At 50.5% G+C, this 14,756-nt stretch overlaps 5 protein-coding genes across 5 annotated transcripts; 3 read left to right on the top strand and 2 right to left on the bottom strand.

Moving 5' to 3' along the window:
- Positions 1-73: 73 nt before the first annotated feature.
- ENH_00075430 (type I fatty acid synthase, putative) lies at positions 74-4,243 on the top strand (the record flags this gene model as incomplete). Its single annotated transcript, XM_013577633.1, has 6 exons — positions 74-2,092; positions 2,207-2,277; positions 2,392-2,658; positions 2,774-3,233; positions 3,336-3,694; positions 3,814-4,243. The coding sequence occupies 6 exons, from the start codon at positions 74-76 to the stop codon at positions 4,241-4,243; spliced, it is 3,606 nt and encodes a 1,201-aa protein (XP_013433087.1).
- A 593-nt stretch (positions 4,244-4,836) lies between these two features.
- On the bottom strand, positions 4,837-7,192 carry ENH_00075440 (membrane skeletal protein IMC1, putative; the record flags this gene model as incomplete). Its single annotated transcript, XM_013577634.1, has 5 exons — positions 4,837-5,742; positions 5,874-6,078; positions 6,191-6,405; positions 6,512-6,661; positions 6,959-7,192. The coding sequence occupies 5 exons, from the start codon at positions 7,190-7,192 to the stop codon at positions 4,837-4,839; spliced, it is 1,710 nt and encodes a 569-aa protein (XP_013433088.1).
- A 777-nt stretch (positions 7,193-7,969) lies between these two features.
- On the top strand, positions 7,970-9,745 carry ENH_00075450 (membrane skeletal protein IMC1, putative; the record flags this gene model as incomplete). Its single annotated transcript, XM_013577635.1, has 3 exons — positions 7,970-8,134; positions 8,424-8,633; positions 8,813-9,745. 3 exons carry the CDS (start codon positions 7,970-7,972, stop codon positions 9,743-9,745), a joined length of 1,308 nt encoding a protein of 435 aa, XP_013433089.1.
- A 1,391-nt stretch (positions 9,746-11,136) lies between these two features.
- ENH_00075460 (U6 snRNA-associated Sm-like protein LSm1, putative) lies at positions 11,137-11,809 on the bottom strand (the record flags this gene model as incomplete). The annotated part of the gene is made up of 2 exons (XM_013577636.1): positions 11,137-11,217; positions 11,408-11,809. The coding sequence occupies 2 exons, from the start codon at positions 11,807-11,809 to the stop codon at positions 11,137-11,139; spliced, it is 483 nt and encodes a 160-aa protein (XP_013433090.1).
- A 728-nt stretch (positions 11,810-12,537) lies between these two features.
- Positions 12,538-14,659, top strand: ENH_00075470 (RNA binding motif-containing protein, putative; the record flags this gene model as incomplete). The annotated part of the gene is made up of 7 exons (XM_013577637.1): positions 12,538-12,658; positions 12,766-13,131; positions 13,301-13,405; positions 13,558-14,033; positions 14,155-14,244; positions 14,413-14,476; positions 14,604-14,659. The coding sequence occupies 7 exons, from the start codon at positions 12,538-12,540 to the stop codon at positions 14,657-14,659; spliced, it is 1,278 nt and encodes a 425-aa protein (XP_013433091.1).
- Positions 14,660-14,756: the final 97 nt, after the last annotated feature.

The following is a 14,756-nucleotide window of genomic DNA, read 5'->3' on the forward strand; positions in this document are numbered from 1 at the left end:
CAAGGAAGGAGAAACCTGGCAATATTTGTTGAGTGCCCAACCTAACATTCAAATCAAGCATGTAAAGTGCGACATGAGCAAGAAAGAAGACGTCAGGAAGGCATTTGAAGAGATCCAATCTGGCGAATGGCCTCCCGTGCGCGGAATATTCCATGCAGCAGGAGTGACTGATGACAAGGCTCTCGCCGAGCAAGACAAGGCGTCGATTGAGAAGGTTTATGCTCCAAAGGTTGTGGGGGCCTGGAACTTGCACGAGGTGTGCGAGGAACTGGATTTGAACAAGGACCTCGAAATCTTCTTGATGTTTTCGTCAGTCGCTGCGCTTTTGGGAAACTTTGGCCAGGCGAACTATGCAGCAGCCAACTCTTGCCTTGATGCGCTCACTTCGTGGCGCCGGTCTATAGGATTGTGTGGTCAGAGCATCCAGTGGGGTCCGTGGGTGGAGCAGGGAATGGCAGCTGGTCTGCGGCAGCATCTTGACAAGGCTGGCATGATGGGAATCAGCAATGAGCTTGGAACAAGGATCTTGCAGGACGTGCTCAAGAGTCCTGGACAAGCCATCATCTGTGCCCAGGCTCTGATGTGGCGCAAGTTCCTCAGGCGCTACGCGTTTGACCCTCCACCTTTCTTCTCAGATGTGTCTACTGTCACAGCCGTCACGTTCAATAACACAATTGACCTGAACTCCATCAGTAAAGGTGCCCTAGTTGAAATTCTCGTTGATGTCGCGCAGGCTGTCTCCGGATCGGCAGAAAAGCCGAATGCTACAACACCGCTTATTGACTTGGGGCTTGATTCCCTAGGCGCAGTGGAGTTCCGCAACTCTGTTGCAGAAAAGACGGGCGTAAAGCTTCCCCAGAATCTAATGTTCGAAAACCCAAGTGTTGAGGACATTGCCGAATATATATTGAACAGGGCGAAGTCACCAGATGGTGCATCTGGTACAAGAGGGACACTAGTTGATACACTTCAAACCAGTATCGACCAGTGGCTTATGGCTGTGCTTGTCCCGGCAGAGCGTTATGCTTTGTATGTGGACTCACTTACTTCCGCATACGGATCTCTTAGTGACATGGCTGCTGTCGAAGATATTGTTGGTGCCCTTGAGAAACTCGAGGTTACAGCTTCAGAGGACTTTGACCGTTTGAATGTAGCGTGGCAAGAGCTCCGAGATGCATATGCTAACCGTGCTGAAGCCGCAGCAGCTGTTAAACGGAAGCCCCGCTTGGCGGTTCGGGTGCCTCACCCAACGGAAGATGTTGACTCTTTGATAAGCCAGCTGACATTCGATGTTCAGGCTCTTGAGCCCCCCACATCTCCGGAAAACTACACGACAGCGCTTTTGACTGGAGCCACTGGGTTCGTTGGCCGCATACAATTGTCAGTACTGCTGGAAGCATCAGACAAACTGGAAGTTGTATGCATCGTCCGCGCCAAAGATGCAAACCATGCTCTTGACAGGATTCGGCAAGCATGCAAGGAGGCCAAGTGCTGGAAAGAGGAATACTGCAGTCGCATTTGCCCTCTATCCGGCGATTTTACTCTTCCAAACTTGGGTCTTGGAGAGGAAAAGTTTGAGGAGCTCTCGAAGAAAGTAGATGTTGTTTATCACACGGGAGGAGATGTCAATCTACTCAGCAACTATGCCAGACTGCGTTCTTCAAACGTCCTCTGTATCTCAGGAGTAATCGACTTCTGCACAAAAAACAAGTTGAAGCCCTTGCACTTTGCATCTACTCTTGGGCAGTTCCCAGCCTTCTTTTGTGAATTCACTGGGGCATACGAAAATTACCGTATTACAGAAGACAGCCGACCTACCGTAGAGGAAATGGATGCCTTCTACCCACCGTTGCGAATGGGGTACCCCTGGTCAAAGTGGGCCGCTGAGTTAGTCTTGTGCAGTGCGCGGGAAAAAGGGCTTCCTGTGTTCCTGTACCGCTTGCCGAACACCTACGTTGCTTACTCGACGGGCTACACCAACCGAACAGACTATGCCACTGCCTTGATGATTTCAACTATTCAAGAGGGAATTTTCCCAGTTGGCTGCGCTGCTGCTCCACTGACGCCAGTTGATATCATATGCGAAATGCTGGTAAGCAGCCGTAGATACAAATTGGTCAGCAAGTGTCAAAAATAACGCGTACAGCTAGTATTTTGCATGAAGAAAGCCACAAATTCTGCATGTGCATGGTACTTACGACCACAGGTTGGAGTGTCATTTTTGAAAAAGCCGAAGCACTTTGTCTATCACCTTTTCGACCCCCGTGCCATAACAAGGTGAGTATTAACTGAGAAGGGCTATTATGCATTTAATGAAAGTGAAAGTTGTTGAGGTATAGGCTTCAGCAGGCTCACCTGCTTCTATTCCCTGTACTTGCGTGCAATCTTCAGGGAACATCTAGAAGTCTGGAGTCAAGAGCTTGGCCTGGCGTACAAAGGTGCCAGCGTCGACGAGTTCCTTGCTGCAGTGAAGGCTCGTGGCCCTGAATCCCCAGTCTTCAAATTTGTGCCTCTCATGCAGTTCATGAGAAAGTACTGGTTTGATTCGGAACAACGCACAGATGACTTCCCTATCGAAACTAAAAACATATTTGATGAGTTACCGGACGCCAAGTGGCCAGATCAAAGGGACGTATTCAAAAATTCACTGCTATATAGGTACGCAATTTTCTGCGGTGCTGACATTTTGAGATTGTGCCGCCACACCCCTTCTCTCAGGGCCATCCTGTGTAATCACTGTGAATGTGCCGGGCGTATGTGCTGTTCCCTGCAGTGTACAGTCAGGCTTTTTCCCCAAAAATTCCAAAGCGATAAGGGTTGATCCTGAAGCCTGTTTGGAAGACGCGAAGAAGTTGTCGGGCTTAGACACACTCGGCGAAGACCACGACTACTTCATGAACCCGTTACGTATCTTGAAAGACTCTCTTCTGCAGGAGTCCAATCCATCATTTTGCGGCAAGCTGGCCATGTTTCGCACTGTTCGCCAGCAACTGATGAATCTTATGTACATGGAAAAGATGAGGCATCAGCATCCCGAAATTGAGCAGCAGGAGATTAAGGAGCCACTGATAATTGTTGGTCTGAATCGGACAGGCACAACATTCCTACAAAACATTATGGCAACTGACATCTCGAACCGCTCAGCCCGTTACTGTGAGATGATTGCTCCCTATGGCAACAATGGTGAATACTGCCAGAAGGGCCTCAGCAACGATCCAGAATCGTGGAAGCATGTGAGTGAGACCACATCAGCAGTCTCTGTGATCACAACTGGTTTCTCCTTTTTACGCAGACTACTGCATCGTTGTCTTGTGCCGGCATTATGTTTTATGCAGGACCCGCGGATCAAGTTTGCTCAAGAGGTGCTCGATAGCCAACTAGCTCTCTCCGAGGAATGGATTAGCATTCATGCACAAAGCGCAGAGCTTCCAGAAGAAGACTTCGTAATCCTTGAGCACTGCGGCCGATGCTACTCAATATGCACTGAGTTCAATGTACCATCTTACCGAAAATGGCTGTATGCAAATGACTTCCAGGAGATGAAAAATGCCTACAAATTCCACAAGCGTTTCCTGCAGCATCTACAATATCAGCGGGTGGCAGATCGGTGGCTTCTCAAGATGCCATTCCACCTCTTCACTCTTGATGCGCTGTTTGAAACGTATCCAGACGCGAGAATCATCTTCATGCACAGGTACGGTTCCCGGCTTCGGGGCTTTCGATAAAGCTACCCGCTTACTCGCAGATGAGGGCTCTGCCTTCTTGATGATTATGCAGCTCGAAAGGCTCTGCCTGCTCGCTTCTTGCGTGCAGGGACCCAAAAGACACTCTAGCTAGCTGGGCTAGCTTGGTAAGGTGTGCACAGCAGTCCCTCCTTGATTCCGTCAACCCAGCCGAGCTAGGAAAACTCGAGCTTGAGGCAATGTCTTCAATGATTAATAGGGCACTGGAATTCCGCTCCTCCAGGCCCGATCTAGAAGATCAGATACTGGACGTGCAATACAAAGATTTGATTGAGGATCCGTTGGGCACTGTATCGAAGATCTATAGCCATTTCAACATCCCACTGACTGAACAGGCACGTCTGCGCATGGCTGAGTTTTACCAAGAAGATAAGAAGACACGCAACAAACTATCCAAGCACCAGTACACACTTCAAGATGTATCACTTACAAAGGCTATGGTGGAGGAAGCTTTTGACCAATACTATAAATCTGGATTGTGCAAGTACCTGAAGAAATAAACTAAATTTTTCCATTGAGCGGGGCAAAACTATCTTCATTGAATCTTGCATATTCTGGATACGACTGTCGTGCACTTAGCTGGCGCACACCTACCAACAGGCCAGAGCTCTCATTTATTCAATGTGTAATGCAAACAACAGTGTCAGGTCGAATATCACTACAGCACAAGAAGTAGTTACGTGTTGTTTGTAAGCATTATTAGAAGTAGTTGGAGTTTGCAGAGCGCTGACAAAATGCGCTCAGCCACATACACGACTGATACTGGCAACAAGCGGGCGGCAGACACCAGGCCTTATCACGGGCAGAAAATCAATCATGGCCCACAGTTAGTTGTGAACGCCTACGCTGTTGAATCCACCGTATTGCCAGCATCAACGAATAGCATGCAACCTTGCAACTGATAATGATGTGATTTCATTGCATGGGTAAAAATTGACAAAGCATTTGAATAATAAAAAGGGTGAATAGCCAAGGAAAGAGATATTCTCAAATTTTCCAATTTGGCCATTCTGAACGGCCGAAATTTCGGCAGAAACGCTATGTTTCACGCTGTGCAGATGAGGAAAAGAACGCATTCTAACTAGTAGCATGCTTAGTTGCTGCTTCCGTTGCAAGTGCAGCATGAGCTGCTGCTTCCCCCGCATGTGGCAGAGCAAACCTTGCAGCACGCTGCTGATTGTTCCCCTTGTTGAGCTCTGCTGGCCTTTGGCAGTCCGTGTTCATCGACCTCAACCCATGGCGCCTCTCCAAAGGTCTGAGTTTCCTGCTGCATACGGGCAGCCTGTTCAGCTGAAAGCTGAACTTGAGTTGGATACTGCATCGTCAGGTTGTGCATCGCTTTCTGGTGGGCCTCGAACCATTCAGGAGTATACATTTCATGAGTTGCTGTCGTTTCTTTCTTGATCCACTCATTCTGGAGGTACGTCATGTTCAGTGGGTGGCCAGGGTGCAGTGCCAGAGGCTCAACGCCTTCGCGGGCTTCGGGGTCGCTCAGTTCAGCATTTTCTTCGGTCCTCTTGATGCCAGGCTCGCCGAAAACAGTTCCTTCTGGGTGTTGGACATACGGATATTTGTCGCCTAGCTCTTCCTTTCGCTTTTCTGCTAGGTCGGCGTTGACTCTCATCCACATTGCGTGAACGTCCGCCTGTGAGAGCTCTGCAGGGTTAATCGGCTGTGCTTTCTCGACGAATTCGTGGACCTTGATTTCAACATCGCATGGTACAGGCTTGATGATATCCTGGACCTGCAGATAAGGCTTCTCTTTGATGCACTCAACCTCATAAACCTCGTTTGTCCAGCGGATGCGAGGGACAACACGGCGACGCACGGGAACTGGAACGAAGTGGTCTCTGAACTTCAGAACGGGAACCTGGACGGGGACTACGATGGGCTTCGGGACCATGTAGGGTACGGGCACGTCAACAGAAACTGGGACATGCTTTTGAATTTCGACAGTCTTAACGACTTTGGGCTTGAACACTTGCTCTAGACGGGGAGCCTGCATGTGCAGTAAAGCGCACAGCACCAAAAATAGATTACTCGCCTCCACCCCAAACAATCTGAAGAGCACGGTTGAAATGGTAACGTTACTGCGCGATGTATTTGACCCAAATTTTTGTGGAAACTCACTGGAGGCATAGGTACAGCTCCGGTAGTAGGCATGCCCATACGCTTTGCTTCATAGGCAGCCTGTTCCTCTGCAATTAATTGCTGGTACTCCTGTTCAGCCTTGTATTGGGCCTCTCTGGCTTCCCTTTCCATCTTCACCTCCTGTTCATGTTTTTCCTTCAGCCGTTCCCATTCCTCCGAAGCCACCTGCCCTTTAGGGACATACCTGTCAAGTTCGTAGTCAGAAAAAGCAAGTGAACAGTGCGTTTCGTGAGCCTTTCTAGCAGAAACGCTTTTGACAGCTGCATGCGTTTGTTCCTCCCTTTTCTGGCGCTCACCTGATAACCTCTTCGACTTCTTCGACATCCTGATAACGCACAACTTCCTTGACCTGCGGGACTTCGACAATCTTCTCGACGTACTTTGTCTCATACTTGGGCCTCTGAATAATATTCTCCTGCGTCTCGATCTTTTGCACATACTTGTACTGGTACTCCACACGGGGGAGCTCAACTATCTTGTCGACAACCTTGACCTCAGGTACTTCCACGATCTGTGTAAATGTGCAAGCGGAAAGCATGTCTGTGGGGGAGAAGGCACGAGGTTTAAGCAGAGATATGCTGCCTTGATGGCTTATGCTGAATCCCGTGGTTGCTCACCTTTTCCACATATTCTGGCACGAATTTAGGAACCTCAACAATCTTCTCCTCTACCACTACCTTTGGAACGTAAGTTTCAACGGTCTTCACGACAGGTACCTCCACAGTCTTCACGACGGTGTCAACTGGTTGGTATGCAGTGATAGCGACCTGCGTTCAAAAAAGCAGCACGCTAAGGCTCCACTTGAAAGGGTTCCACTTAGCGGGATGTCTTTCTTCACTGACGTGCCGCTTTTGTGGGGTGGGGTGGTGGCTGACACTTAGAAACTGCCATGTTGCTTTTCGTGCTACAGGTAGGTATGTTGGCTGGTTGAGCTGACTGCACCGCCTGCTCACGGACCCACAGCGTGTCCACTTTACAAATGTTAAAAAAAAATACATTGCTTTCTAGATGAGCCCGCGCAACAAGTTAGTTACTAGTTGACCACACGCACCGAGACTGCTCACCCATTGGCGTTCGGTTTGCTCAGAGATAGCAACTGCTCTTTCCCTTTCGGCTCGTTCTTCAAGAGTAACGGATCTCACAGACTCTGCGGTGGCGTGGAGATGAGCGCTTGAGGGAACATTCAGCTGGCCTTGTTGCCGTAGTTGATGCTGTTGCTGCTGCTGCTGCTGTTGCTGTTGTTGGTCCTGACTGCCCTCCCCACCGGGAGCACAGCAATCGCTGCAGCCAGAGAACATTTTGAACTAATGTATTAAATCGAAGGGAAAGGAGATGCGGCTCTGCCCATCCACAGGGTGCCCGGTGTTGCGGCTGCCTGGGTATCGAGCCACTTGCGACCCTGCAGCAGGCGAGGCCGTCAAGAATGGCGGAATATGGAGTTGAAATGGCTAAATATAGGATATTCTTGGACAATTCGTCCAATGATCTTCACAACAAACAAAGTTAGGTCAAATCGATGCCCAGAAAGTCTATGGCTGGATGCAGCAAACTGAACCAGCTGCCGACGCGCCAGCCACGGCCGGCGGCAGCCGATGCGCCCTCGAGCCGCCGCTGGCCCGTGCACGCTGCGCCTGCGGCATCGGCCTGCGCTGCCGGCGCAGCTTGCTATAGCAGCGGCTGACGGCTGGCAGCTTACTCGTGAGAAATGGCTCGACGGCGCGATCGATTCTGCGAACTTCATGTGTCAACGGTGGCTGTTCGTTGGGAGACCCTGGCCTGACCGTTGCTTTCACACTTCACCGCGGCATTGATTACAAGAAGATTTTCTTTCGGAAAAGGGATTTTAAATATCCCACGATAGATATTATTTGCCAACACAACCTTGTGTTCGGCTAGACCATTCTGCCAGCCGGTGCCGACAGGTCTCATCTGCCGTGACCGCTGGCTGGTAAGCAGCATTCCCTTTGACATTCTTGACACTCCATCTCCGTGATACAGTCCCTCTTAACATATTTTCGAGCTCTTTTCAAGCAAATTTATTGGACGAATTATCCTCTACCAAGCAGTGCGTCAAAATGAAGGCCTTCAGCGAGTGTTGCGCGCCTTGCTGCCCTGGCGACGCCGAAACGGAGCAGGCTGAACAACAACTTCAGCAGGGCCAACTACCTCCTGGAAGTCGCCTGGTTTCTGGAACTATTGCTCAGCAAGGAGAACCAAGAGTTCTGGAGCCTCTTGTTCAGGTGGGTGTTGAGCCCGTGATGGCCAGTAGTCAAAAAAGTTGAATGTTTTGCTTTGAAGCAGGGCCAAATTGCACTGTGTGCCTCTCTAGTTTAAAAAGATATTTTTTCCACTTTGCACCGCGATTGACACTTTGTTTGAGAGGTGAATTCCGTGTTTGCCGGCTTCATTGCTGAGAGCCGAATCAAAGTGGCAGCACATAGCTGAATTTTCGTGTGCACTGCCCCAGTGAAAGTTTTGTGCAAGTGCCGCTACAAAAGTTCGACGATGGCTTTTCTGATTTTTCTACAGGAACGTATTGTGGAAGTCTTGAAGCATGAAATAGAAGAACGGATCATCGAAGTGCCTCAAGTGCAATATGTTGACCGCATTGTTGAGGTCCCTCAGACTGTCGTGCATGAAAAGATTACCCATGTGTCCAAACCAGTCATTCAGGAGCGCATAAAGCACGTTCCAAAGGTGGTTTACCAGGAGAAGATAGTAGAGGTGCCCCAAGTCAAGGTGAGCTGAGAGTTTGAAGACCCGCAGGCGCATGGGAATAAGATGCGCTTTTCGTGAAATTCATAATCTTGCCTGAGGCGAATCCAAGTGGCTAAATGGATAAAATTTTAATGGCAGGGTCAGTTGAACAAGTGATCTCATTGAACACCTTGTACTCTTGCCCTGATATTCGAATGCAGGTGGTTGACAAGATTGTAGAAGTGCCCCAGTACGTCTACCAAGAAAAAATAATTGAAGTCCCACGCGTGGTAGTGCAAGAGAGAGTTATTCCAGTTCCCCGCAAGGTTGTGAAGGAAAAGCTTATTGAAATCCCTGAAGTGGAGTACCGCGATGTCGCTTTCGAGCAACCTATCGAGGTTACCGAGGAGGTCAAGGAAGAAGAAGTGGTCGAGAAAGCGTATACCCAAGTTGTGCAACGACCCTTTGAAATGGAAAAGGTTGTCGAAGTGCCTCATATTCAGCACACCTACAGGAATGTGATGACCCCGCAGTATAGGCACATACCAAAGCCAGTCGAGGTCCCAATGACTCACTACAGGCCCATCCCCGTCGAGAAACTTGTCGACCGTAATGTTCCAGTACCAGTAGAGCTTCAAATTGTGCAGGAATACCTATGCCCGAAGATAGAACCACGATACAAGGAAGTTCCAGTCCCTGTACACGTGCAGCGAACAATTGAACACCCGGTGCCAAAGGAAGCCATGGGGAACCCGCAACTCCTCCCCCTCTACTACCAAGGAAGCAAAGAGCAATTCAAGGGAAGCTTTCAGCCTGGCGGGGCTTGCTACACAATGTCCTCGTGCTGTGCCCCGAGGGTTGACCACATTACAGAAGCTACGGCGGGAACGGTCGAAGTGCTTGCTCAAGCTGGATACCCACAGCAGCACCCCATGGGTCCTCCACCTCCAGCTCCCATGATGGCCCAAGAACAGCAGCCCACGCCAGCAGATCAAGAACCAGCCCAGCAACAAACTCCGGACGCTGGTACAGAACGTATGAGTACAATGCAGCGCGAAATGCTTGCTGCTGCAGGCCGGCAAGCCAACCCGTATGTGCAAGTATCTGTCACTCCACTGGCACCTGGACAGAAGTCCGAAATAAACATACAGTAGATGCTTCCCCACAGTGTCGTGTACTATTTAGGGTCGCGATTGACTCAGCGTTCGGCGACTATTCCAGGTCGTTGCTCTTGCCAAATACCGGTACCCAATCGCAGGCCATTGTTCCATGTGTGCTGTAATACCGCTGAACAAAAACGCGCTCTGCCCGACCCCTTCCTATTCTTTCGAGGACGCTGTGGCGGGCAAGGGATTGTAAATAGCTCTACTATATACAGAATTTCTTGAGATGACTGCACGGCCACTTCTTTGAGAGCTGTTCAACGCGTAGCCATCACCAGGAAGTAACGTTCAACGCAGTGAGTGTAGTACGATTCACCTTGTCTGCGCGACTAGAACACAGCCTCTACAAGGACTGATGCGTGCACGTTGCTTGCTAAGAAACTGAGACGATATGCAGCGCTCCGATGTACAATTCGCAATATAAAGGCTCCCCACCTAATTTTTCACGTCACCTAGTTTCTTAAGCAAGATCTACTGAGTTGGAATCCGGAAGAACCACGGAAAGCTACTGAAAAATTTAGCAAAGCAGAGGTTCTTTTGCTCTGTCCGAAAGAGCTCATATGGCCGGAAGAGGAAATCTCATGACACACTTCAGAGTTTTAGGTGCCTACTGTTCGGCTGTTTAGGCGCTGAAATTGGGGATCAGCAGAGAACTGCTCTAGCTATGCCCTTCGCAGTCTCCATGCACACCCGGTCTGTGGCTACCGAGCTGGCTTATCATGCTGCAGTTTCTTTATTAAACCAACTGTGATTTTTCCTTAGCTGAAGAACAACCCGCTAGCACTTAGCTGGTCAGTTTAAAAAAAATGCGCAAGCATGCCCAGGTCTGCGCCGCTTATTGTTGGAGAGAACCCATGTGCAACTCTCCTAGGCGGCCATGCCCGGCTCCAAATGCTGCACGCCAGTTCCCATCAAGCAGTTCATTAAAGCAAAACGAAGAAGAACGCGGCGGGAATGGCATTTGAGGGCTTTCAGCACGAAATGAGCGTATGTGAATACAACCACTTCAATGGCGAATCTTAGTGCTGCCCATAGCAATCCCTAGCCCCTTTCACCTCAAAAAAACAAATTGCACGCAGATCTACTGCGTTGACTGACTGTTAGATGCAGCCGAACTGCATGCGCTGATCAACTAGGATGTGCAGTCCCTGTCTTTGGTGGCAGCCCTAGACAAGACCTCATCCAAAATGGACCCAGTTTCGAGTGGTTTCTCCAATGCCGTGCGAACACCGTCACCGTAAGCCGCCATCTACTGCTGTCTCTCCGTAGCCTGGGATATACGAAGTTAGAGCTGCAGATGGCTGCTCCGGGTGATGGTGCGAAGATCGCCTCAGGGAATTTCCCTTGCTGCGCGTCAAGACTTTGTATTGAGTTTACTCACTTCACTCATCCGGCAGGTCATAACCATACAGGAAGTCACCCAAACGCCGTAGATTTCTCCGTCTCCGGTTTTCGTACTTCTCCTGGAAGAGATAATATGCATGAAACGCAGCAAAGCAGCAGAATAACGCGTGCCTTAAGGGATTCTTGCGCGGTGGACCGACTGGTCGGGAGTTGGTACCCTTGCAAGGTGAGAATGAACGGCTCAGCATACGGCAAAAGCTGTTATTGATAATGACTGAAGAACTCGAATCCAGTGACTCGGGCCCATACCTGTTCTTCGTGCATCTCCAAGACCTCCCACAAGGGTCGCGACTCTAAAGGGTTTGGCTTCGATTCATCAAGTGCGCCAAAAAGCAAGATGTTCTCCCCGCGAATGATCATGACACCCTGGTACACGTCATTGTAAAAAGTATTGACGATAATTCGATGAACACATCCTTCCAGCATTAAGTTGCCGAATTGGTCAAATGAGCGCAATACGCCGATCAGATTCTTACCATCGCGCAAAATGACCAGGATTTTCTTATCTAGTTCTTCTTCCAAGCTTGTAATCCAATTCGGCGATGAATTTGGCTGGAATTCGTCGTAATTGTTTGCTGCTGTGGAGTCATTAGTGGCAACCCGCTGCTGCTGATCTGCAAGATGCTGACGGAATTCCATTTCGGGGTCCATGCTGAGGCCATGGGGGCAGATGACATCTCCCGACAGAATCAACAATACGCAGATATAGTTTCCTGAAGGGGTGGGAAAGGAGAAACCGTAGTGCCCATTCTAGGCGTTTTCATCTGGGTCCCCAGTGCATGCACGCTGTCCTAAAATTGCCGCCCCACTTCCTTCTGCTTGATGTCATTCCACCATTCTAATTACATTACTACATCACCAGCACATTCTGCACATATCATGAGCTTTAAAAGCGTTTAGGGTAGCTTGGCTTCACAGAATCGGAGGAGAGGCCGTCGTGTCGCAGGCAACGTTGCTGGTTCATGGGGAGGGTGCGGCCGCGACTCTTTAAGCATTCGCCCCCACGTACACTGCCCAGTGTTTATTTACGAGATTTTTGCACCTAAGGGGGAGGCGTCCGTGCAGGTGCAACGGAAAGTCGTCCATTCCACTTGTAGAGGGCTACCTTCCCGGCACCTCTGACCCTCCGTGTTTTTGATATCGGGGTATTTCCCGTAACATCACTTCTTACCCGGCATAAAAGCATCTGGGTGTAGTCGGTTGCGCTGCTGCCATGAGCAGCACGTGTGGTGCAGATACCCAGGCCGCACGGTTGTATGTGCCGCAGCCCAGTGCCCCCGTGCTGCGGGCGGAGAAGCAGCGTTTACCTCAACAGCTAGTGCTCGCCTGGGCCAGCTTGCCGCGGTTGGTAAAGTTTCAGAGCTGCATGTCTGGGCACAATGGAATATGATGAGCAGGTCTCAGCAAGGTTGGACATGAGCCTGGACGAGATCATTGGTCAAGAACAGCAAGATGGTTCGGGCCAGATGAAAAAGCGCAAAGCCAAGAGCGGATTTACAGGTGTCACCCGGCATACACTCGTTAAATCCTGTTGCCTCGCGTGCACATTCTTCGCTGGCCCTCACACACGGCGCGCTACTTAGTATTTGGCTTTGCTGTTTTCACAGGTTCTACTGCTGTCCCGCCTCCTACAACGCTTCCTTCACCGTATCGACCCCCACCAGCTTTACAGAGTGAATATGTAGGCAGACCTGCTGCGCCTTATACCCCCGCCCCTGGGGGCATCGGCAGTTTTTCTTCTAGGCCTGGACCCCCTGCAAGGCCGCTGCCAGCGCTGATGGGGCCCGCAGCCGGCAGGCTGCCTGCAGCTCCCCCTTTTGCTATGGGTCCTCGACCTCCTTTTCCTGTACCTCTTGGCCATCCCAGGATGGATGCGAGATGGCCGAGGCCGCGGCATCCAGGCGGGGGGTTTTTGGTGCCTCCAAACGGTGTACAGCCTCCACCTCCCCCCGTTGGGGATCCTTCTGGCGGACGTACGGTGTTTTCATTCTTTTTAGAAGTGAAATTTGTATGAAGATATGCTGTTCCAGGCTCCGTGGCGCCAAGGAGCTGTATGCTGTTGTTAGTGGCAGTCTCACGATGCGAAGTGCATTGCGTGCTTATTGCATGCAGCAGTAAGGTTGTTGTGAATTTGCGGCTCAGCTCCACGAGCTTTCCCCTTGCCTCCTCGGCCGAGTGGCACGGGCGAGCTCGAGTACACTCAGATGCGGCCGGTGGTTGGACCTTACGTAGACTCGCGCGCATCGGGTACAACTTTTGGTCTGTCGCCATGGCGCCTTTTGTTTGCGATGAAGCCTAAGCTTCAGTTTTGCATGTAGTTCTGTTTAGAGTGCGCTCTGCAGAAACTCACGAGCGTCCGTGTGTCAACGTATCACTGAGCTGTGTAGTGATTATCACAGGTCCGTCAAGGCCTGTGTGGAGGCGCTCTCGGTACGCGGATGAAGTGGAGGGACAAAACGGGCACCACTCGCCGCACAACCCAATGGCGTACTCAGTAGGTCTTCCAGCCTACGGGCCTAGCCGTAGTCCGCACCTTCTGGATGAGTCAAGCGGCCCTGTGCCAAAGCAGATGCCCTACGGATACGGTTCGAGGTGTCCGTCTACTGAGTACTATGGGTCAGCGTACCGGAGGGACCCGGCATTGGAACGGGGCTATGCTAACTCTGCTTCTCCAGAGGAGCTGGTATCCCCCTCGGTTCGGCGTGGTCCCTCTGGTGATCCTGAAAGCGTTTGGAACACACAGCCAACTCCAGATCAATGCGTCAGCGCCCGAGGATTGAGGAATTTCCCGGCCCGAGACGCAGACCTTCCATCTGGGGCTCGCGCTGGTGCTTGTTTAGCAGAAGGAAGGGAATTCACAGTGATAGTTTCAAATGTATGTCGCAACTGATGTCCTCAGTGAACTAGCGAAACCAGATGAAGTCCCTGAAGGTCTCGATTAATAGAGCTGCCGTTAGTGGCAGTTGCGTTCGCAGTCGCTCGGTTCTGTGATTCAGGTCCCCAAAGATCTCCCGGCAGTGGAAATCCAGGAAGCTTTCAGCTGTATGGGGACTGTCTTACGCACCGACATTATGCTCAATAGCAAGGTAGGCCTCCATCCTGGAGACGAAATGTGTGGGAGACGACCTGCCTTCTCTCCCACACATTTCCGGGTAAATGTTCCTGATTTTGACTTTCATGTACTGGTTTTCTCCTTTGAAAAATTAACGGCAATACGGCTTCACTACTGTTCGAAACTGCGATTCCTACTGCAGGGAGAACACACTGGCCGGGTGTGTATTGCGTTTGCCTCTGCGGAAGCCGCGAAGACAGCAGTGGGTAGGGAAGGTAGTTGCCTCCCGTCACGTTAAATTGCATATCAGTTGCGATTGTTATTTCAAATAGGATCCCCAGGGTGGGCAATTGTCTATTGGTGACAACATTGAAAAACTGTTTGTGCTTGCAGCACAATTTGACAAGGGCGATCTTAATGGAAACACAATTAGGGTTTTCGCGGAATGACTACGGAGTCGACTGGCCATCGGGATGCCGGAACTCTACGAAAGTACCCATTCAGAGCTCCCTTGTACTTCTGTTTCTGGCGCTACAGCAATCGCTG

This window comes from Eimeria necatrix, genomic scaffold, assembly GCF_000499385.1.
Source record: "Eimeria necatrix Houghton genomic scaffold, Enh_scaff77, whole genome shotgun sequence".
In the NCBI taxonomy this organism is placed as follows: Eukaryota; Apicomplexa; class Conoidasida; order Eucoccidiorida; family Eimeriidae; genus Eimeria; species Eimeria necatrix.